This window comes from Petromyzon marinus (assembly GCF_048934315.1).
Source record: "Petromyzon marinus isolate PM22_M1 ecotype Great Lakes invasive population chromosome 75 unlocalized genomic scaffold, UKy_Petmar_22M1.pri1.0 chr75_unloc.2, whole genome shotgun sequence".
NCBI classification, from domain to species: Eukaryota; Metazoa; Chordata; class Hyperoartia; order Petromyzontiformes; family Petromyzontidae; genus Petromyzon; species Petromyzon marinus.
In genome coordinates, this window is record NW_027422614.1 from 296,316 (window position 1) to 323,815 (window position 27,500).

General features: G+C 56.5%; 1 protein-coding gene across 1 annotated transcript in view; it reads right to left on the bottom strand.

Moving 5' to 3' along the window:
- LOC116937567 (ER membrane protein complex subunit 1) overlaps positions 1 to 27,500 on the bottom strand; it is a 62,632-nt gene that overhangs the window by 11,664 nt on the left and 23,468 nt on the right. The window contains exons 7-17 of the mRNA XM_076058467.1: positions 27,175 to 27,384; positions 25,613 to 25,870; positions 23,899 to 23,970; positions 21,691 to 21,789; positions 19,809 to 19,905; positions 18,872 to 18,988; positions 13,355 to 13,770; positions 11,231 to 11,383; positions 6,735 to 7,034; positions 3,484 to 3,603; positions 539 to 690 (exon numbers count right to left, since the gene is read on the bottom strand). Of these exons, the coding sequence (XP_075914582.1) occupies positions 539 to 690; positions 3,484 to 3,603; positions 6,735 to 7,034; positions 11,231 to 11,383; positions 13,355 to 13,770; positions 18,872 to 18,988; positions 19,809 to 19,905; positions 21,691 to 21,789; positions 23,899 to 23,970; positions 25,613 to 25,870; positions 27,175 to 27,384 (1,994 nt within the window). The remainder of the gene's footprint in view (positions 1 to 538; positions 691 to 3,483; positions 3,604 to 6,734; positions 7,035 to 11,230; positions 11,384 to 13,354; positions 13,771 to 18,871; positions 18,989 to 19,808; positions 19,906 to 21,690; positions 21,790 to 23,898; positions 23,971 to 25,612; positions 25,871 to 27,174; positions 27,385 to 27,500) is intronic.

Consider the following 27,500-nt stretch of genomic DNA (forward strand, 5'->3'; position numbering starts at 1 on the left):
CACACACACACAGTGTACACACACACAGTGTACACACACACACACAGTGAGACACACACACAGTGTACACACACAGTGTACACACACACAGTGTACACACACAGTGTACACACACACACACAGTGTACACACACACAGTGTACACACACACAGTGTACACACACACAGTGTACACACACACACACAGTGTACACACACACACACAGTGTACACACACACACACGTGTGTCTCCCACCCCCTGTCCCCCACCTTGTACATGACGCTCCGATCCCCCAAGACTCTGCCTGGGGAGTGGACGTGCTCCACACACACACACACAGTGTACACACACACACACGTGTGTCTCCCACCCCCTGTCCCACACCTTGTACATGACGCTCCGATCCCCCAAGACTCTGCCTGGGGAGTGGACGTGCTCCACACACACACACAGTATACACACACACACACACAGCGTACACACACACACACAGTATACACACACACACACACAGCGTACACACACAGTGTACACACACACACACGTGTGTCTCCCACCCCCTGTCCCACACCTTGTACATGACGCTCCGATCCCCCAAGACTCTGCCTGGGGAGTGGACGTGTTCCCCGGGCCGTTTGCCCTCCACGCTCACGATGGTCTGTGTCTCGGGCGAGAAGAAGACTCGCCACACGGGGGAGACACGGAGATCCTGGGAGACACGGGGGGGGGGGAGAGACACGGGAGGGGGGGGGGGGAGACACGGGGGGGGGGGGGGGAGACACGGGAGGGGGGGGGGGAGACACGGGGGAGAGACACGGGGGGGGGGGGAGACACGGGGGGAGACACGGGGGAGAGACACGGGAGGGGGGGGGGGAGACACGGGAGGGGGGGGGAGACACGGGGGGAGAGACACGGGGGAGAGACACGGGGGGGGGGGAGACACGGGGGGAGACACGGGGAGGGAGACACGGGGGAGAGACACGGAGGGAGAGACACGGGGGGGGGGGAGACACGGGGGGGGGGAGACACGGGGGGAGAGACACGGGGAGAGAGACACGGGGGCGAGGAGACACGGGGAGGGAGACACGGGGGGGGGAGACACGGGGGGAGGGAGACACGGGGGGAGACACGGGGAGGGAGACACGGGGAGGGAAACACAGGGGGAGAGAGACACGGGGGAGAGACACGGGGGGAGAGACACGGGGGAGAGACACGGGGGGAGAGACACGGGGGGAGAGACACGGGGGGGAGAGACACGGGGGGGAGAGACACGGGGGGAGAGACACGGGGGAGAGACACGGGGAGAGCCACGGGGGAGAGACACGGGGGGAGAGACACGGGGGGGGGGAGACACGGGGGGGGGGGAGACACGGGGGGGGGGAGACACGGGGGGGGGAGACACGGGGAGGGAGACACAGGGGGAGAGAGACACGGGGGAGAGACACGGGGGAGAGACACGGGGGGAGAGACACGGGGAGGGAGACACAGGGGGAGAGAGACACGGGGGAGAGACACGGGGGGAGAGACACGGGGGAGAGACACGGGGGGAGAGACATGGGGGGAGAGACACGGGGGGGGGAGACACGGGGGGGAGAGACACGGGGGGAGAGACACGGGAGAGAGACACGGGGGGGGAGACACGGGGGGGGGAGACACGGGGGGAGAGACACGGGGGGGGAGACACGGGAGAGAGACACGGGGGGGGAGACACGGGGGGGAGAGACACGGGGGGAGAGACACGGGAGAGAGACACGGGGGGGGAGACACGGGGGGGAGAGACACGGGGGGAGAGACACGGGGGGGGAGACACGGGGGGAGAGACACGGGGGGAGAGACACGGGGGGGAGAGACACGGGGGAGAGACACGGGGGAGAGACACGGGGGGGGGGAGACACGGGGGGGGGGAGACACGGGGGGAGAGACACGGGGAGGGAGACACAGGGGGAGAGAGACACGGGGGAGAGACACGGGGGGAGAGACACGGGGAGGGAGACACAGGGGGAGAGAGACACGGGGGAGAGACACGGGGGAGAGACACGGGGGGAGAGACACGGGGGGGAGAGACACGGGGAGAGAGAGACACGGGGGGAGAGACACGGGGGAGAGACACGGGGGGGGGGGGAGACACGGGGGGAGAGACACGGGGAGGGAGACACGGGGGGAGAGACACAGGGGGAGAGACACGGGGGAGAGACACGGGGGAGAGACACGGGGGAGAGACATGGGGAGAGACACGGGGGGAGAGACACGGGGGAGAGACACGGGGGAGAGACACGGGGGGGGGGGGAGACACGGGGGGGGGGGAGACACGGGGGGAGAGACACGGGGGGAGAGACACGGGGGGGAGAGACACGGGGGGAGAGACACGGGGGAGAGACACGGGGAGAGACACGGGGGAGAGACACGGGGGGAGAGACACGGGGGGGGGGGGAGACACGGGGGGGGGGAGACACGGGGGGGGGGGGAGACACGGGGGGAGAGACACGGGGAGGGAGACACAGGGGGAGAGAGACACGGGGGAGAGACACGGGGGGAGAGACACGGGGAGGGAGACACAGGGGGAGAGAGACACGGGGGAGAGACACGGGGGAGAGACACGGGGGGAGAGACACGGGGGGGGGGGGGAGACACGGGGGGGGGGAGACACGGGGGGGGGGGAGACACGGGGGGAGAGACACGGGGAGGGAGACACAGGGGGAGAGAGACACGGGGGAGAGACACGGGGGGAGAGACACGGGGAGGGAGACACAGGGGGAGAGAGACACGGGGGAGAGACACGGGGGAGAGACACGGGGGGAGAGACACGGGGAGGGAGACACAGGGGGAGAGAGACACGGGGGAGAGACACGGGGGGAGAGACACGGGGGAGAGACACGGGGGGAGAGACATGGGGGGAGAGACACGGGGGGAGAGACACGGGGGGGAGAGACACGGGGGGGGGAGACACGGGGAGGGAGACACGGGGGGGAGAGACACGGGGGGAGAGACACGGGGGGAGAGACATGGGGGGAGAGACACGGGGGAGAGACATGGGGGGAGAGACACGGGGGAGAGACACGGGGGGAGAGACACGGGGGGAGAGACACGGGGGGGAGAGACACGGGGAGAGAGAGACACGGGGGGAGAGACACGGGGGGGGGAGACACGGGGAGGGAGACACGGGGGGGAGGAGACACGGGGGGAAGATATGGGGAGGAGACACGGGGAGAGAGACACGGGGAGGGAGACACGGGGGGGGAGACATGGGGAGGGAGACAAGGGGGGGAGAAACGGGGAGAGAGGGACACGGTCAGAGGCTTGGAGATGCGCAGACACACGCACAGACAGACGCAGACACCCCCCCCGTGAGTCTCCCCGTGAGTCTCCCCGCGTGTCTCCCCGCGTGTCTCCCCCGTGAGTCTCCCCTTGAGTCTCCCCCCGTGAGTCTCCCCCCGTGTCTCCCCGCGAGTCTCCCCCCGTGTCTCTCCCCCCGTGTCTCCCCGTGTCTCCCCGCGTGTCTCACGGGCTGCAGCTGGTATCCCTGGACGGTGCCGGCGGTGACGTTGGCGACAAAGAAGAAAACGGAACGGGCGCAGGCGCGGAGCTGGGACAGGAGCGCCGGCGTGGACGGAGACACGGACACCTGCAGGCAGGGAGACACGGGGGGGAGACACGGGGAGACACACGGTGAGACACACAGAGAGACACGCACGGGGAGAGACACGGGGAGAGACACGGGGAGAGACACGGAGCTGGGACAGGAGCGCCGGCGTGGACGGAGACACGGACACCTGCAGGCAGGGAGACACGGGGGGAGACACACGGTGAGACACACGGTGAGACACACAGAGAGACACACAGAGAGACACACAGAGAGACACGCACGGGGAGACACACAGGGAGAGAGACACGGGGAGACACAGAGAGAGACACACAGGGGGAGACACACAGGGAGAGACACACAGAGACACGGACACCTGCAGGCAGGGAGACACGCAGGGAGACACACGGTGAGACACACAGAGAGACACACAGAGAGACACAGGGAGAGACACACAGGGAGAGACACACAGAGACACGGACACCTGCAGGCAGGGAGACACACGGTGAGACACAGTGAGAGACACAGTGAGAGACACACAGGGAGAGACACACAGGGAGAGACACAGGGAGAGAGACACGGAGCTGGGACAGGAGCGCCGGCGTGGACGGAGACACGGACACCTGCAGGCAGGGAGACACGGGGGGAGACACGGGGAGACACACGGTGAGACACATGGTGAGACACAGTGAGAGACACACAGAGAGACACGGGGACAGACAAGGGGAGAGACACACAGAGAGACACAGTGAGAGACACGGGGAGAGACACAGTGAGACACATGGTGAGACACACGGAGAGACACACAGAGAGAGACACACGGAGAGACACACGGGGTGAGACACACAGAGAGACACACAGAGAGATACACGGAGAGACACACGGGGTGAGACACACAGAGAGACACACAGAGAGACACACAGAGAGACACACGGTGAGACAGAGTGAGAAGACACAGTGAGAGACACACAGAGAGACACACAGGGGGAGACACACAGGGAGAGAGACACGGGGAGACACAGAGAGAGACACACAGGGGGAGACACACAGGGAGAGACACACAGAGACACGGGGAGACACAGAGAGACACATGGGGAAACACAGAGAGACACACAGAGACACAGAGAGAGACACAGAGACACACAGAGAGACACACAGAGAGAGACACGGAGCTGGGACAGCAGCGCCGGCGTGGACGGAGACACGGACACCTGCAGGCAGGGAGACAGGGAAAGACAAGGTGAGTGACACATGGTGAGACACACAGAGCGACACACAGAGAGACACGGGGTGAGACACACACGGTGAGACACACGGAGTGAGACACACGTGGGGGGAGAGAGACACACACGGTGAGAGACACGGAGTGAGACACACGGTGAGACACACGGGGAGAGAGACACACACGGTGAGACACACGGGGAGAGACACACGGAGTGAGACACATACGTGGGGGGAGAGAGACACACCCGGTGAGACACACGGAGTGAGACACGTGTGGGGCAGAGAGACACACACGGTGAGAGACACGGAGTGAGACACACGGTGAGACACACGGGGAGAGAGACACACGGTGAGAGACACACACAGTGAGACACACGGTGAGACACGTGGGGGCAGAGAGAGACACACACGGAGTGAGACACACGGAGTGAGAGACACACACAGTGAGACACACGTGTGGGGCAGAGAGACACACACGGTGAGACACACGGAGTGAGACACACGGTGAGAGACACACACGTGTGGGGCAGAGAGACACACACGGAGAGAGACACACACACAGTGAGACACACGCGGTGTGAGACACACACACACAGTGAGACACACACACGGTGAGACACACACAGAGACACACACACAGTGAGACACACACACACACAGTGAGACACACACAGAGTGAGACACACACACACAGTGAGACACACACAGAGTGAGACACACACACAGTGAGACACACACACAGTGAGACACACACAGAGACACACACACAGTGAGACACACACACACACAGTGAGACACACACAGAGTGAGACACACACACACAGTGAGACACACACACAGTGAGACACACACACACAGTGAGACACACACACACACAGTGAGACACACACAGAGTGAGACACACACACACAGTGAGACACACACACAGTGAGACACACACACACAGTGAGACACACACACAGTGAGACACACACAGAGACACACACACAGTGAGACACACACACACAGTGAGACACACACACAGTGAGACACACACACACAGTGAGACACACACAGAGTGAGACACACACACACAGTGAGACACACACACAGTGACACACACACAGAGACACACACACAGTGAGACACACACACACACAGTGAGACACACACAGAGTGAGACACACACACACAGTGAGACACACACACAGTGAGACACACACACAGTGAGACACACACACACAGTGAGACACACACAGAGTGAGACACACACACACAGTGAGACACACACAGAGTGAGACACACACACACAGTGAGACACACACACAGTGAGACACACACAGAGACACACACACAGTGAGACACACACACACAGTGAGACACACACACACAGTGAGACACACACACAGAGTGAGACACACACACACAGTGAGACACACACACAGTGAGACACACACACACAGTGAGACACACACACAGTGAGACACACACACAGTGAGACACACACACAGTGAGACACACACACACAGTGAGACACACACAGTGAGCCACACACACACACAGTGAGACACACAGTGAGACACACACACACACAGTGAGACACACACACACAGTGAGACACACACACACACAGTGAGACACACACACACAGTGAGACACACACACAGTGAGACACACACACACAGTGAGACACACACACACAGTGAGACACACACAGTGAGACACACACCCACAGTGAGACACACACACACACAGTGAGACACACAGTGAGACACACACACACACAGTGAGACACACACACAGTGAGACACACACAGTGAGACACACACACGGAGTGACACACACACGGAGTGAGACACACACACGGAGACACACACACACACACACACGGAGTGAGACACACACGGAGTGAGACACGTGTGTGTGCGTGTCTGAGAGAGAGAGAGAGACGACATCCGAGAGCGTCGCACCGTCAGATCTGTGTGCAGCAGCAGAAGCAGCTTGGTATGGCTGGGGTCGCCCGCTGTGCCCGCAGCCTCCGCCTGCCGCTGCTCCTGCTGCTGCTCCTGCTGCTGCTGCTGCTGCTGCAGCTGCAGCGGCTGCAGCAGCAGCGTCTGGAGCAGCGGGGTGGTGAGCGTGGCCGTGGCCGAGGGGGTGAGCGTGGCCGAGGGGTCCGTTGGAGGTGCGCTGGGGGGGTTGGTGGAGTCTGTGCGGGGAGTCGCTCGTCCCGAGATGGGGTTGAACTCGACGAGGGAGGGCAGCGACGTGACCTGGCGGGGGGGGGGACGGGAGAGGGGGAGAGGGGGAGAGACACGGGGAGAGACAGGGGGAGAGAGAGAGACACGGGGAGAGACACGGGGAGAGAGAGAGAGACACGGGGAGAGACACGGGGAGAGACACGGGGAGAGAGAGAGACACGGGGAGAGAGAGAGACACGGGGAGAGACACGGGGAGAGAGACACGGGGAGAGAGAGAGACACGGGGAGAGAGAGAGACACGGGGAGAGACACGGGGAGAGAGACACGGGGAGAGAGAGAGACACGGGGAGAGAGAGAGACACGGGGAGAGACACGGGGGGAGAGACACGGGGAGAGAGAGAGACACGGGGAGAGAGAGAGACACGGGGAGAGAGAGAGAGAGACACACGGGGAGAGACACGGGGCGGGAGAGGGGGAGAGAGAGAGACACGGGGAGGGGGAGAGAGAGACACGGGGAGAGAGAGAGAGACACGGGGAGAGAGAGAGAGACACGGGGAGAGAGAGAGAGAGAGACACGGGGAGAGAGAGAGAGAGAGACACGGGGAGAGAGACACGGGGAGAGACACGGGGAGAGAGAGACACGGGGAGAGAGAGACACGGGGAGAGAGAGACACACAGGGAGAGACACACGGGGAGAGAGAGAGACACGGGGAGAGAGAGAGAGACACGGGGAGAGAGAGAGAGAGACACGGGGAGAGAGAGAGACATGGGGAGAGAGACACGGGGAGAGAGAGAGAGAGAGACACGGGGAGACAGAGAGAGACACGGGGAGAGAGAGAGACACGGGGAGAGAGACACGGGGAGAGAGAGAGACACGGGGAGAGAGAGAGAGACACGAGGAGAGACACGGGGAGAGAGACACGGGGAGAGAGAGAGCGACACGGGGAGAGAGAGAGACACGGGGAGAGAGAGAGAGAGAGAGACACGGGGAGAGACATGGGGCGGGAGAGGGGGAGAGAGAGAGAGACACGGGGAGGGGGAGAGAGAGACACGGGGAGAGAGAGAGAGACACGGGGAGAGAGAGAGACACGGGGAGAGAGAGAGAGAGACACGGGGAGAGAGAGACACGGGGAGAGAGAGAGACACGGGGAGAGAGAGACACGGGGAGAGAGAGACACGGGGAGAGAGAGACACGGGGAGAAAGACACGGGGGGAGAGATACGGGGGGAGAGACACGGGGGGAGAGAGACACGGGGAGAGAGACACGGGGGGAAGAGAGAGACACAGGGAGAGAGACACGGGGAGAAGAGAGAGAGACACGGGGGGAAGAGAGAGACACGGGGAGAGAGACACGGGGGGGAGAGAGAGACACGGGGAGAGAGACACACGGGGAGAGAGACACAGTTAGAAAGAGTTGTGAGTGGTTGTGAATGGTATTACTAGTAGTAGTGATTGGTAGTAGTGGTAGTGAGTGGTAGTAGTAGTGGTAGTAGTAGAGAGTGAATGGTACTAGTGGTAGTAGTAGTGGTAGTAGTAGTGGTAGTAGTAGTGGTAGTAGTAGTAGTGGTAGTGAGTGGTAGTAGTAGTGGTAGTAGTGGTAGTAGTAGTGGTAGTAGTAGTGGTAGTAGTAGTGGTAGTAGTAGTGGTAGTAGTAGTGGTAGCAGTGGTAGTGATTGGTAGTAGTAGTGGTTGTAGTGGTAGTAGTAGTGGTAGTAGTAGTGGTAGTAGTAGTGGTAGCAGTGGTAGTGATTGGTAGTAGTAGTGGTTGCAGTGGTAGTGAGTGGTAGTGGTAGTAGTAGTGAGTGGTAGTGGTAGTAGTAGTGGTAGTAGTGGTAGTGAGTGGTAGTGGTAGTAGTAGTGGTAGTGAGTGGTAGTGAGCGGTAGTAGCAGTGGTAGTAGTGGTAGTGAGTGGTAGTAGTAGTGGTAGGAGTAGTGGTAGTAGTAGTAGTGGTAGTAGTGGTAGTGAGTGGTAGTAGTAGTGGTAGTAGTAGTGGTAGTAGTAGTGGTAGTAGTAGTGGTAGTAGTAGTGGTAGTAGTAGTAGTGGTAGTAGTAGTGAGTGGTGGTAGTAGTAGTAGTGGTAGTGAGTGGTAGTAGTAGTAGTGGTACTAGTAGTGGTACTAGAAGTACTCACCGGGTCCCTGAGTACCAGGGTACACAGCGGGGGGTGGGGGTAGTGAGCGGTACTAGTAGTGGTACTAGTAGTGGTACTAGTACTAGTAGTACTCACCGGGTCCCTGAGTACCAGGGTACACAGCGGGGGGTGGGGGTAGTGAGCGGTACTAGTAGTGGTACTAGTAGTGGTACTAGACGTGCGAGTACTCACCGGGTCCCTGAGTACCAGGGTACACAGCGGGGGGTGGGGGTAGTGAGCGGTACTAGTAGTGGTACTAGAAGTACTCACCGGGTCCCTGAGTACCAGGGTACACAGCAGTGGGTGGGGGTAGTGAGTGGTACTAGTACTGGTACTAGAAGTACTCACGGGGTCCCTGAGTACCAGGGTACACAGCGGGGGGTGGGGGTAGTGAGCGGTACTAGTAGTGGTACTAGTAGTGGTACTAGTACTAGAAGTACTCACCGGGTCCCTGAGTACCAGGGTACACAGCGGGGGGTGGGGGTAGTGAGCGGTACTAGTAGTGGTATTAGAAGTACTCACCGGGTCCCTGAGTACCAGGGTACACAGCGGGGGGCGGGGGTAGTGAGCGGTACTAGTAGTAGTGGTACTAGTAGTGGTAGTAGTAGTGGTAGTAGTAGTGGTACTAGTAGTGGTAGTGGTACTAGTAGTGATACTAGTAGTAGTGGTACTAGTAGTAGTGGTACTAGTAGTGATACTAGTAGTAGTAGAAGTACTCACCGGGTCCCTGAGTACCAGGGTACACAGCGGAGGGTGGAAGTAGTGAGCGGTACTAGTAGTGGTAGTAGTAGTGGTAGTAGTAGTGGTAGTAGTAGTGGTAGTGGTACTAGTAGTGATACTAGTAGTAGTGGTACTAGTACTAGAAGTACTCACGGGGTCCCTGAGTACCAGGGTACACAGCGGGGGGTGGGGGTAGTGAGCGGTAGTAGTAGTGGTAGTAGTACTAGTACTAGAAGTACTCACCGGGTCCCTGAGTACCAGGGTACACAGCGGGGGGTGGGGGTAGTGAGTGGTACTAGTAGTGGTACTAGTAGTGGTAGTAGTAGTAGAAGTACTCACGGGGTCCCTGAGTACCAGGGTACACAGCGGGGGGTGGGGGTAGTGAGCGGTAGTAGTAGTAGTGGTAGTAGTAGTGGTACTAGAAGTGTGAGTACTCACGGGGTCCCTGAGTACCAGGGTACACAGCGGGGGGTGGGGGTAGTGAGCGGTACTAGTAGTAGTGGTACTAGTAGTGGTAGTAGTACTAGAAGTACTCACGGGGTCCCTGAGTACCAGGGTACACAGCGGGGGGTGGGGGTAGTGAGCGGTACTAGTAGTAGTGGTACTAGTAGTGGTAGTAGTACTAGAAGTACTCACGGGGTCCCTGAGTACCAGGGTACACAGCGGGGGGTGGGGGTAGTGAGCGGTACTAGTAGTAGTGGTACTAGTAGTGGTAGTAGTACTAGAAGTACTCACGGGGTCCCTGAGTACCAGGGTACACAGCGGGCGGTGGGGGTAGTGAGCGGTAGTAGTAGTGGTAGTAGTAGTGGTACTAGAAGTGTGAGTACTCAAGGGGTCCCTGAGTACCAGGGTACACAGCGGGGGGTGGGGGTAGTGAGCGGTACTAGTAGTGGTACTAGTAGTGGTACTAGTAGTAGTAGTAGTGGTACTAGTAGTGGTAGTAGTAGTGGTGGTAGTGATAGTGAGTGGTAGTAGTAGTAGTAATAGTAGTAGTAGAAGTACTCACCGGGTCCCTGAGTACCAGGGTACACAGCGGGGGGTGGGGGTAGTGAGTGGTACTAGTACTGGTACTAGAAGTACTCACGGGGTCCCTGAGTACCAGGGTACACAGCGGGGGGTGGGGGTAGTGAGCGGTACTAGTAGTGGTATTAGTAGTGGTACTAGTAGTAGAAGTACTCACCGGGTCCCTGAGTACCAGGGTACACAGCGGGGGGTGGGGGTAGTGAGTAGTAGTAGTGGTAGTAGTAGTAAGCGGTAGTAGTAGTGGTACTAGTAGTGGTACTAGTAGTAGAAGTACTCACGGGGTCCCTGAGTACCAGGGTACACAGCGGGGGGTGGGGGGTAGTGAGCGGTACTAGTAGTGGTAGTAGTAGTGGTAGTAGTAGTGGTACTAGTACTAGTAGTAGAAGTACTCACGGGGTCCCTGAGTACCAGGGTACACAGCGGGGGGTGGGGGTAGTGAGCGGTCCCGCGCTGTGCCACCAGCCGTAGGGGCTCTCTGTGCCTGGCGTCTTCCACCAGCAGGAGTCTCCACACCAAGCGACCTCCACCACTCTCCATGCCCACCAGCTGGGGGGTGGGCGGGGCGAGGGGGGTGGGCGGGGCGAGGGGAGGGGCGTAAGAGACAAAAGGGGCCGTCCGTAAATGACGTCACTCACTACCACTACTACTACCACACTACTACTACTACCACGCACTACTACTACTACTACCACTACACCAAGCGACCTCCACCACTCTCCATGCCCACCAGCTGGGGGGTGGGCGGGGCGAGGGGAGGGGCGAGGGGAGGGGCGAGGGGAGGGGCGAGGGGAGGGGCGAGGGGAGGGGCGTTAGAGACAAAAGGGGCCGTCCGTAAATGACGTCACTCACTACCACCACTGCTACCACTACTACTACTACACCACTACTACTACCACTACTACACTACCACTACTACTACACCACTACTACTACCACTACTACACTACCACTACTACTACACCACTACTACTACCACTACTACTACCACTACTACCACTACTACTACCACTACTACTACTACTACACCACTACTACTACCACCACTACTACTACCACTACTACTACCACTACTACTACTCACTACCACTACTACCACTCACTACCACTACTACCACCACTCACTACCACCACTACTACTACCACTACTACTACCACTACTACCACCCCTACTACCACTCACTACCACCACAACTACTACTACCACTACTACCACCACTACCACTACTACTACTCACTACCACTACTACCACTACTACTACCACTACTACCACTACTACTACCACCATTACTACAAGCACTACTACTACCACTACTACTACCACCACTACTACCACTCACTACCACGACTACTACCACTACGACTACCACTCACTACCACTACTACCACTCACTACCACTACTACTACCACTCACTACCACTACTACTACCACTACTACTACCACTACCACCACCACTACCACCACCACTACCACCACCACTACCACCACTACTACCCCTACTACTACCACTCACTACCACTACCACTCACTACCACTACTACTACCACTACTCTCACTACTACTACCACTCACTACCACTACTACTACCACTCACTACCACTACCACTCACTACCACTACTACTACCACTACTACTACCACTCACTACAACTCCTACTACCACTACTACTACCACTACTACACTATTGTAAAACAATCAAATTATTATTCTTGGTTCTTTCGGTTAAAGTCACCACCGCCACGTAGATAGGGGAAACAATAAAATAATAAAAATATAAAACAATAAAATTCTCACGACGTTTCGACTGCAACACAAGAAGCAATCATCATCATCCTGGCTCTAAGGAGGCTTATTGCTCCCACAAGTTATGGCGAAACTTGTTCTCTTGGTATAAGAAGGCTGCGTCGACAGGAGGGAGTGGGGGGGGGAAGGGGAGGGAGACACCACCATCACCACCATCACCACCATCACCATCACCACCATCACCATCACCACCATCACCACCATCACCATCACCACCATCACCATCACCACCATCACCATCACCACCACCACCACCATCACCACCATCACCATCATCACCACCACCATCACCATCATCACCACCATCACCACCATCACCACCACCACCATCACCACCATCACCACCATCACCACCACCACCATCACCACCATCACCACCACCATCACCACCATCACCACCATCACCACCAACACCACCATCACAACACCACCATCGCCACCACCATCACCACCACCATCACCACCATCACCACCACCATCACCAACATCACCACCACCACCACCATCACCACCACCATCACCACCATCACCACCAACACCACCATCACAACACCACCATCACCACCACCACCATCACCACCATCACAACACCACCACCATCACCATCATCACAACACCACCACCACCACCATCACCACCATCACAACACCACCATCACAACATCACCACCATCACAACACCACCATCACAACACCACCACCGTCACCGTCCCACCTTGCCGGCCCCCGTCACCATCACCATCATCTTGCGGATGTTGAAGTCGTCCCTGGCGAGCGTCTCGTGCGGCAGTGCGGCCGTGGCGCCCGCCCACGGCGACGGCGATGACGACGATGATGACGACGATGACGACGATGACGACGACGATGACGACGATGATGACGATGACGACGATGATGACGACGATGATGACGATGACGATGACGACGGCGACGATGATGATGACGATGACGACGATGGACCCATCCTCTTCCCCGAGGACGAGGTTGGCGGCGGCGGCGATGAGGTGGGCGACGGCGACGAGGTGGAGGGGCGACGAGCGTCCGCGAAGGCGCGCAGCGAGCGGAGCAGCCAGGCCTGCAGCAGGCCGGCCTGGGAGCTCAGCCGCTGGGCAAAGGAGAAGATCAGGCCGCCTAGTGGGGGGGTGGTGGGGGGGGGTGGTGGGGGGGTGGTGGGGGGGTGGTGGGGGGGTGGTGGTGGGGGGGTGGTGGGGGGCGTGCGGTCACCATCAACACCACCATCACCATCATCAACACCACCATCAACACCACCATCAACAGGACCATCAACACCACCATCAACACCATCAACACCACCATCACCATCATCAACACCACCATCAACACCATCAACACCACCATCAACACCACCATCAACAGGACCATTAGCACCACCATCAACACCACCATCAACACCACCATCAACACCATCAACACCACCATCAACAGGACCATTAGCACCACCATCAACACCATCAACACCATCAACACCAACACCATCAACACCACCATCAACACCAACATCAACACCATCAACACCATCAACACCACCATCAACACCACCATCAACACCACCATCATCACCATCAACACCATCAACATCATCAACATCATCAACACCACCATCAACACCACCAATACCATCATCACCATCAACACCATCAACATCATCAACACCATCAACACCACCATCAACACCATCAACACCACCATCAACAGGTCCATTAGCACCACCATCAACACCATCATCAACACCATCAACACCACCATCAACACCAACATCAACACCACCATCAACACCATCAACACCATCAACACCACCATCAACACCATCATCAACACCATCAACACCACCATCAACACCAACATCAACACCAACATCAACACCACCATCAACACCATCAACACCATCAACACCACCATCAACACCACCATCAACACCACCATCAACACCACCATCATCACCATCAACACCACCATCAACACCATCAACATCATCAACACCATCAACACCACCATCAACACCATCAACACCACCATCAACAGGTCCATTAGCACCACCATCAACACCATCAACACCACCATCAACACCACCATCAACAGGACCATCAGCACCACCATCAACACCACCATCAACACCATCATCAACACCATCATCACCATCAACACCATCAACACCACCATCAACACCACCATCAACACCACCATCAACAGGACCATCAACACCATCATCACCATCAACACCACCATCAACACCACCATCAACACCATCAACACCACCATCAACACCACCATCAACAGGACCATCAGCACCACCATCAGCACCACCATCAGCACCACCATCAACACCATCAACACCACCATCAACACCACCATCAACACCATCATCAACACCACCATCAACACCACCATCAACACCACCATCAACACCACCAACACCACCATCAACAAGACCATCAACAGGACCATCAACAGGACCATCAGCACCACCATCAACAGGACCATCAACACCACCATCGACACCATCATCAACACCACCATCAACACCAACATCAACACCATCAACACCATCATCAACACCATCAACACCATCATCAACACCACCATCAACACCAACATCAACACCACCATCAACACCATCAACACCACCATCAACACCACCATCAACACCACCATCAACACCACCATCATCACCATCAACACCACCATCAACACCATCAACATCATCAACACCATCAACACCACCATCAACACCACCATCAACAGGTCCATTAGCACCACCATCAACACCATCAACACCACCATCAACAGGACCATCAGCACCACCATCAACACCACCATCAACACCATCATCAACACCATCATCACCATCAACACCATCAACACCACCATCAACACCATCATCAACACCACCATCAACAACACCACCATCAACTCCATCAACACCACCATCAACAGGACCATCAACAGGACCATCAACACCACCATCAACAGGACCATCAACACCATCATCACCATCAACACCACCATCAACACCACCATCAACACCATCAACACCACCATCAACACCACCATCAACACCACCATCAACACCACCATCAACAGGACCATCAGCACCACCATCAGCACCACCATCAACACCACCATCAACACCACCATCACCATCAACACCATCAACACCACCATCAACACCATCATCAACACCACCATCAACACCACCAACACCACCATCAACAGGACCATCAACAGGACCATCAACAGGACCATCAACACCACCATCAACAGGACCATCAGCACCACCATCAGCACCACCATCAACACCACCATCAACACCACCATCAACACCACCATCAACACCACCATCAACACCATCAACACCACCATCAACACCACCATCAACACCACCATCAACACCACCATCAACACCACCATCAACACCAACATCAACACCACCATCAACACCACCATCAACACCACCATCAACACCACCATCAACAGGACCATCAGCACCACCATCAGCACCACCATCAACACCATCATCACCATCAACACCACCATCAACACCATCATCAACACCACCATCAACACCACCAACACCACCATCAACAGGACCATCAACAGGACCATCAACAGGACCATCAACACCACCATCAACAGGACCATCAGCACCACCATCAGCACCACCATCAACACCACCATCAACACGACCATCAACACCACCATCAACACCACCATCAACACCACCATCAACACCATCAACACCACCATCAACACCACCATCAACACCACCATCAACACCACCATCAACACCACCATCAACACCAACATCAACACCACCATCAACACCACCATCAACACCACCATCAACAGGACCATCAACACCACCATCAACAGGACCATCAGCACCACCATCAACACCACCATCAACACCATCATCACCATCAACACCATCATCAACACCACCATCAACACCACCATCAACACCACCATCAGCACCACCATCAACACCACCATCAACACCACCATCAACACCACCATCAACACCATCAACACCACCATCAACACCATCATCAACACCACCATCAACACCATCAACAGGACCATCAACAGGACCATCAACACCACCATCAACACCACCATCACCACCACCATCAACAGGACCATCGGCACCACCATCAACACCATCAACAGCACCATTAGCACCACCATCAACACCACTAACACCATCAACAACACCATCAACAGGACCATTGGCACCACCCAACACCATCAACACCACCAACACCACCATCAACAACACCACCATCAACACCACCATCAACACCATCAACAGGACCATTAGCACCACCACCACCGCTACACACCAGGCAAACTCATTTGAGGCTGAGTCGACCTAGGGGAGAAGGCCCAGGTACCCGGTTCAGATAATCGTCACTGTGGTGTTCAACATGAACAAGACAAAGCTCTCCCGTGTAGCCTGTAACAGGCTGTAGGGGCAAGTGCTGCTAGTGAGTAGCAGGGTCTATGAAGGCTACCGGGGCACTGTGGGTCACACACAGAGGGGGTGGGTGGCCCAGCAGCACCACGCCCGGCCGTCTTTGTCTCTCCCCCAGTGCTAGCGATGTTCACTACACCACCACCACCACCACTACACCACCACCACTACACCACCACCACCACCACTACTACACCACCACCACCACTACACCACCACCGCTACACCACCGCTACATCACCACCACCACTACACCACCACCACTACACCACCACCACCACCACCACACCACCACCACACCACCACTACACCACCACCACTGCTACACCACCACCACTGCTACCCCACCACCACTGCTACACCACTACCACCACCACCACCACACCACCACTACACCACCACCACCACTACACCACCACCACTACACCACTACCACCACTACACCACCACTACTACTACACCACCACCACACCACCACCGCTACATCACCACCACCACTACACCACCACCACCACTGCTACACCACCACCACTGCTACATCACCACCACCGCTACACCACCACCACACCACCACCACCACCACCACACCACCACCACCACACCACCGCTACACCACCACCACCACCACCACACCACCGCTACACCACCACCACCACCACACCACCACCACCACCACACCACCGCTACACCACCACCACCACCACACCACCGCTACACCACCACCACCACCACACCACCAACACAGACAAAGGATCCCCACCCCCTCCCCCCCCGGTGTAGCCTCGACAGACTGCCGGGGCAAGTGCTGCTTTACCTCCGACGCCGCCTTCCCTCCACAGCCGTGCCCGCAGGGGTTGAGGGGGGTACACGGGGAGATGTCACAGAGCGGGTTGGGGACATTCAGCGGGGCCAGGGGGGGTGGACGCACGCACACGTGTGTGTGTACGTGTGTGCGTGTGTGTGTACGTGTGTGTGTGTGTGTGCGTGTGTGTGTACGTGTGTGTGTGCGTGTGTGTGTGTGCCCACATTCACCCACTCACCTACCCACCCACTCGCTCGCCCATTCACCCACCCACTCGCCAACCCACCTACCACACACTCGCCCGCCCGCCCGCCCGCCCGCTCAACCACCCACCCATCCACTCACGAACTCACCCACCCACCCACTAAGGCACCCACTCACTCACCCACCCACTCACTCACCCACCCACTCACGAACTCACACACCCACCCACTAATGCACCCACTCACTCACCCACCCACTCACTCACCCACCCCACCCACTCACTCACCCACCCACCCACTCACCCACCCACCCACTCACTCACTCAGCCACAAACCCACTCACCCACCCACTCACCCATCCATCCACCCATCCACCCACACACGAACTCACCCACCCACCCACTAATGCACCCACTCACTCACTCACCTACCCAGTAATCCACCCACTCACCCACCCACCCACTCACCCACCCAGTAATCCACCTACCCACTCACCCACCCACCAATCCACCCACCCACTAATCCACCCACCCACTAATCCACCCACCCACTCACCCACCCACTCACCCACCCACTCACCCACACACTAATCCACCCACCCACTAATCCACCCACCCACTCACCCACTCACCCACCAATCCACCCACCCACTCACTAATCCACCCACCCACTCACTCACCCACCCACTAATCCACCCACCCACTCACCCACCCACTAATCCACCCACCCACTCACCAGTTTTCTTGCTGAAACCTCCCTCCAGCTCAGCCTGGGTGCTGGTGAGAGGCAGATCCACAAGCTCCATCATCACCACGTGACCCAGAGCCTCCTCCCTGAGCCACATCACCCTCCCTGCAACATCACCACCATCATCACCATCATCACCACGTGACCCAGAGCCTCCTCCCTGAGCCACATCACCCTCCCTGCAACATCACCACCATCACCATCATCATCACTATCATCATCATCACCCTCCCTGCATCACCAACATCACCACCATCACCATCATTACCATCATCACCTCCATCATCACCACGTGACCCAGACCCTCCTCCCTAAGCCACATCACCCTCCCTGCAACATCACCACCATCATCATCATCACCATCATCATCATCACCACCATCACCACCATCATCATCACCATCATCATCACCATCATCATCATCACCACCACCATCACCATCATCACCATCACTACCATCACCACCATCATCACCATCATCATCACCACGTCACCCAGAGCCTCCTCCCTGAGCCACATCACCCTCCCTGCACCATCACCATCATCACCACCATCATCATCACCACCATCACCACCATCATCACCATCACCGCCGTCACCACCACCACCACCATCATCATCACTACGATCACTGCCATCACAACCATCACTACCACCACCACCATCATCATCACTACGATCACTACAATCACCATTACTACCATCACCACCATCACTACCACCTCCTCCTCCACCACCACCACCACCACCTCCACCACGTCCACGTCCACCACCACCACCTCCACCACCACCACCACGTCCACCACCACCTCCACCACCACGTCCACCACCACGACCACCACCACGTCCACCACCACCACCTCCACCACCACCACGTCCACCACCACCTCCACCACCACCTCCACCTCCACCTCCACCACCTCACCAGGTTGGTGAACCATGAGCAGGGAGTAGTCGTCCATCTTGATGAGGATGCGGTATCCCACAGAGTCGTCCTTCTTGAGGAAGACGTTCACAAACATCTGGGGTGGACATCCGGGCGACCAGTTAAGACAGCCGTGTGGGTGACTAGTTAGCCGTGTGGGTGACTAGTTAGACAGCCGTGTGGGTGACTAGTTAGCCGTGTGGGTGACTAGTTAGCTGTGTGGGTGGCTAGTTAGACAACCGTGTGGGTGACTAGTTAGCCGTGTCGGTGACTAGTTAGACAACCGTGTGGGTGACTAGTTAGACGTGTGGGTGACTAGTTAGACAACTGTGTGAGTGACTAGTTAGCTGTGTGGGTGACTAGACAACCGTGTGGGTGACTAGTTAGACAGCCGTGTGGGTGACTAGTTAGCCGTGTGTGTGACTAGTTAGACAACCGTGTGGGTGGCTAGTTAGACATCCGTGTGGGTGACTAGTTAGCCGTGTGGGTGACTAGTTAGACAACTGTGTGGGTGACAAGTTAGACAACCGTGTGGGTGACTAGTTAGCCGTGTGGGTGACTAGTTAGACAGCCGTGTGGGTGACTAGTTAGCCGTGTGGGTGACTAGTTAGACAACCGTGTGGGTGACTAGTTAGCCGTGTGGGTGACTAGTTAGACAACCGTGTGGGTGACTAGTTAGCCGTGTGGGTGACTAGTTAAGACAACCGTGTGGGTGACTAGTTAGCCGTGTGGGTGACTAGTTAGCCGTGTGGGTGACTAGTTAGACAGCCGTGTGGGTGACTAGTTAGCCGTGTGGGTGACTAGTTAGACAGCCGTGTGGGTGACTAGTTAGCCGTGTGGGTGACTAGTTAGCCGTGTGGGTGACTAGTTAGCTGTGTGGGTGACCAGTTAGCCATGTGGGTGACTAGTTAGCCATGTAGGTGACTAGTTAGCCGTGTGGGTGACTAGTTAGCTGTGTGGGTGACTAGTTAGACAGCCGTGTGGGTGACTAGTTAGACAGCCATGTGGGTGACTAGTTAGCCGTGTGGGTGACTAGTTAGCTGTGTGGGTGACTATTTAGACAGCCGTGTGGGTGACTAGTTAGCTGTGTGGGTGACTACTTAGACAGCCGTGTGGGTGTGCTAGTTAGATGTGTGGGTGACTATTTAGACAGCCGTGTGGGTGACTAGTTAGATGTTCGTGAGGGTGACTAGCTGGGTGACTAGCTAGGTGACTAGTTAGCTGTGTGGGTGACTAGTTAGACAGCCGTGTGGGTGACGAGTTAGATGTTCGTGAGGGTGACTAGGCAGGTGACTAGCTGGGTGACTAGTTAGCTGTGTGGGTGCCTAGTTAGACAGCCGTGTGGGTGACGAGTTAGATGTTCGTGAGGGTGACTAGGTGGGTGACTAGCTAGGTGACTAGTTAGCTGTGTGGGTGACTATTTAGACAGCCGTGTGGGTGACGAGTTAGATGTTCGTGAGGGTGACTAGGTGGGTGACTAGCTGGGTGACTAGTTAGCGGTGTGGGTGACTAGTTAGCTGTGTGGGTGACTAGTTAGACAGCCGTGTGGGTGACGAGTTAGATGTTCGTAAGGGTGACTAGGTGGGTGACTAGCTGGGTGACTAGTTAGCTGTGTGGGTGACTATTTAGACAGCCGTGTGGGTGACTAGTTAGACAGCCGTGTGGGTGACTAGTTAGATGTTCATAAGGGTGACTAGGTGGGTGACTAGCTAGGTGACTAGTTAGCTGTGTGGGTGACTAGTTAGACAGCCGTGTGGGTGACGAGTTAGATGCTCGTGAGGGTGACTAGGTGGGTGACTAGCTGGGTGACTAGGTGGGTGACTAGCTGGGTGACTAGGTGGGTGACTAGCTGGGTGACTAGGTGGGTGACTAGGTGGGTGACCTTTTCGGGTGAGCCGGTGTTGAGATCGACAGTGAAGGTGAGCGTGGAGTCCGTGAGCCGTCGCCCACTGGACACGGAGTACAGGCTCACTGTGTAGGCCTGAACACACACACACACAGTACACACATACACACTCACACATACACACAGTACACACACACACAGTACACACGTACACACACAGTACACACATACACACACAGTACACACATACAGTACACACACACACACAGTTCACACACAGTACACACACACACGTACACACACAGTACACACACACACACGTTACACACACACAGTACACACATACACTCACACACACAGTACACACACGTACACACAGTACACACACACACTACACACACGTACACACACACAGTAAACACACACAGTACACACATACACACAGTACACACACAGTACACACGTACACACACACGTACACACGTACACACACACAGTACACACATATACACACACGTACAAACGCACACACACATCGTACAAACATACACACACATGTACACACGTACACACGTACACACACACACACACACACGTACACACACACAGTACACACACACAGTACACACACAGTACACACAGTTCACACATACACAACAGTACACACATTACACACACAACAGTACACACGTACACACACGTACACACACAGTACACACAGTTCACACACAGTTCACACACAGTACACACACAGTACACAGTACACACAGTACACACACAGTTCACACACAGTACACACACAGTACACAGTGCACACACAGTACACACACAGTACGCACAGTACACACACAGTACACACACATAGTACACACAGTACACACACACACAGTACACACGTACACACACATAGTACACACATACACACAGTACACATACACACAGTACAAACATACACACAGTACACACACACACTACACACACAGTACACACACACACGTACACACACACACTACACACACAGTACACACACACACACGTACACACACACACGTACACACACACACGTACACTCACACACACACAGTACACACACATAAACGTACACACACAGTACACACACACAGTACACATACACACACATGCACACACACACAGTACACATACACACACACACACACCGTACACACATACACACACAGTACACACATACACACACACAGTACACACAGACACACACAAATACACACACGTACACACGTACACACGCACACACACACATAAACACAGCACACACGCACGTACACACAGCACACACATAGCGCACACAGCACGCGTACACACACACGAACACACACACACACGTACACACACACGTACACACACACACACAAACACGTACACACACACGTACACATACACACACGTACACACACAGTACACACACACAGTACACATACACAGTACACACACACACATGCACACACACAGTACACATACACACACATGCACACACACAGTACACATACATACACATGCACACACACACAGTACACACATACACGCACAAGTACACACGTACACACACAGACACACACGTACACACACAGACACACACGTACACACACAGACACGCACGTACACACACGCACGTACACCCACGCACGTACACCCACGCACGTACACGCGTACACACGTACACACACACGTACACACGTACACACACACACAGTACACACAGTACACACATACTACACACACACACGTACACACACGTACACACACACGTACACACACACACGTACACCCACGCACGTACACACGTGTATGTATGCACACACACAGTACACATACATACACATGCACACACACAGTACACACACACACATACACACACACACGTACACATACATACACGTACACACGTACACACACACACGTACACATACATACACGTACACACGTACACACACACACACACACAGTATACACAGAGTACACACGTACACACACGCACGTACACACGTACACACACACACACACACGTACACACACACACACGTACACACACACACGTACACCCACGCACGTACACACACACACGTACACCCACGCACGTACACACGTACACACACACGCACACACGTACACACATACACGTACACACACGTACAACCACGCACGTACACACGTACACACGTACACACACACACGTACACACACACACGTGTATGTATGCACACAAACCGTTTGGTTTTTCTGGCTGAGCGCTGCCATGAACCAGCGGTCCCCTGCAGACGCGAAGCTCACGAGCAGCGTCTACACGCACACACACACACACACAGACAGACAGAAAGACACACAGAGATACACACAGACACACACACACAGACACACACAGACAGAGATACACACAGAGACACACACACAGACACACACAGGCAGAGATACACACAGAGACACACACACAGACAGACACACACACACAGACAGAGATACACACAGAGACACACACACAGACACACACAGACAGAGATACACACAGAGACACACACACAGACACACACACACAGAGACACACACACAGACAGACACACACAGACAGAGATACACACAGAGACACACACACAGACACACAGACACACACAGACAGAGATACACACAGAGACACACACACAGACAGACAGACACACACAGACAGAGATACACACACACAGACAGACACACACAGACAGACAGAAAGACACACAGAGACACACACACACAGACACACACAGACAGAGATACACACAGAGACACACACACAGACACACAGACACACACAGACAGAGATACACACAGAGACACACACACAGACAGACAGACACACACACACAGACAGAGATACACACAGAGACACACACACAGACACACACAGACAGAGATACACACAGAGACACACACACAGACACACAGACACACACAGACAGACACACACACAGAGACACACACACAGACACACAGACACACACAGACAGAGATACACACAGACACACACACACAGACACACACACACAGACACACACAAACACACACAGACAGACACACACAGACAGACACACACACACAGACACACACACAGACAGACAGACACACACAGAGATACACACAGAGACACACACACAGACACACACAGACAGAGATACACACAGAGACACACACACAGACAGACAGACACACACAGACAGAGATACACACAGAGACACACACACAGACACACACAGACAGAGATACACACAGAGACACACACACAGACACACACACACAGACAGAGACACACACACAGACACACACACAGACACACACAAACACACACAGACAGACACACACAGACACACACACACAGTGATACACACACACAGACACACACACAGACAGAAATACACAGAGTTAGACACACAGCCCCCCAGCCAGTCAGCCCCCCAGCCAGCCCCCCAGTCAGCCCCCCAGCCAGCCAGCCCCCCAGTCAGCCCCCCAGCCAGCCAGCCAGTCAGTCAGCCCCCCAACCAGCCAGCCAGCCAGTCAGTCAGCCCCCCAGTCAGTCAGCCCCCCAATCAGTCAGCCCCCCAGTCAGTGAGCCCCCCAGCCAGCCAGCCCCCCCACTCGCTCTGGGGAACTCCGTGAGTCAGCCAGTCACTCAGTTAGTCAGTTAGTTAGTCAGTCAGTCACTCAGTTAGTCAGGCAGTCAGTCAGTCACTCGCTCACTCAGTTACTCACTCAGCCAGCCAGTCAGCCAGCTAGTCAGTCAGCCCCCCAGACAGCCCCCCAGCCAGCCAGCCCCCAGTCAGCCCCCCAGCCAGCCCCCCAGTCAGTTAGCCCCCCAACCAGTCAGCCCTCCAGTCAGTCAGCCCCCCCACCAGTCAGCCCCCCAGCCAGCCCCCCAGTCAGCCCCCCAGCCAGTGAGCCCCCCTTGGGTGCTCACGCTGGGCAGGTCCTTGAGTAGGCCGAGGGAGGCGGAGGCGGAGGAGGCGGAGGAGGAGGAGGCAGTGGAGGAGGAGGAGGCAGAGGAGGAGGAGGAGGATGCCTCCCCTTGCTCGTCGAGGGAGAGCAGCGCGTGGTGGTGGTGGTGGTGGGACCCGGACTGTACCACCACGCGGGGCGGAGAGGGGGGGCCCTGCAGCGACGAGGCCACGGGCAGCAGGCGGGGGGTGGAGCCGGGCTCTACCAACACGCCCACAGACTGCGGGGGGGGAGGGAGGGGGGGGGAGAGACTCAGGGTGTGAAGATTGACTCAGTCACCCACCCACTCACTCACCCACTCACTCACCCACCCACTCACCCACCCACTCACCCACCCACTCACCCACCCACTCACTCACCCACCCACTCACCCACTCACTCACCCACCCACTCACCCACTCACTCACCCACCCACTCACCCACTCACTCACTCACCCACCCACTCACCCACCCACTCACCCACCCACCCACTCACCCACTCACCCACCCACTCACCCACTCACCCAACCACCTACCCACTCACCCACCCACTCACTCACCCACCCACTCACTCACTCACCCACTCACCCACCCACTCACCCACCCACTCACTCACTCACCCAACCATCCATCCACCCACTCACTCACCCATCCACCCACTCACCCACTCACTGAATCACCCACCCACTCACTCACTCACCCACTCACTCACTCACCCACTCACTCACCCACCCACCCACCCACTCACCCACCCACTCACCCACCCACTCACCCACCCACTCACTCACCCACCCACTCACCCACTCACTCACCCACCCACTCACCCACTCACTCACTCACCCACCCACTCACCCACTCACTCACCCACCCACTCACCCACCCACCCACTCACCCACTCACCCACTCACTCCCTCACCCACCCACCCACTCACTCACCCACCCACTCACTGACTCACCCACTCACTCACCCACCCACTCATCCACCCACCCACTCATCCACCCACCCACTCACCCACTCAGTCACCCACTCACTCACCCACTCAGTCACCCACTCACTCACTCACCCACTCACTCCCTCACCCACTCACTCCCTCACCCACTCCCTCACCCACTCACTCACTGACTCACCCACTCACTCACCCACCCACTCACTCACTCACTCACCCACCCACCCACTCACTCACCCACCCACCCACTCACTCACCCACCCACTCACAAACCCACTAACTCACTCACCCACCCACTCACTCACCCAACCATCCATCCACCCACTCACTCGCCCATCCATCCACTCACCCACTCACTGATTCACCCACCCACTCACTGACTCACCCACTCACTCACTCACTCGCCCATCCATCCACCCACTCACCCCCCTTTCACCAATCCACCCACTCACCCACCCACTCACTCAACCACCCATCCATCCACCCACCCACTCACCCATCCACCCACTCAACCACCCACTCAATCACTCACTCACTCACCCACCCAGTCACTCACTCACCCACCCACCAACTCACCCACCCACCCACCCACACTCACCTCCAGGCTGGCAGTGGTCGATTTCAGGCTGAGCGGACCCGTGTGTTGGTCAGCGCCGGGGTCCGTCGCGTTGACGGAGGCGACGGTGACGGTGGCGGTGACGGTGATGATGTCACCGGACGGCGAGATGCAGCAGAGGCGACGGGGAGACACGGGTACACAGGACGTGGACAGGGAGGGCAGGCCTCTACCAGGCAAGTCCAGCCAGGCCTGTGGGAGACACGGGGAGACACGGTGAGACACGGAGAGACACGGGGAGACACGGGTACACAGGACGTGGACAGGGAGGGTAGGCCTCTACCAGGCAAGTCCAGCCAGGCCTGTGG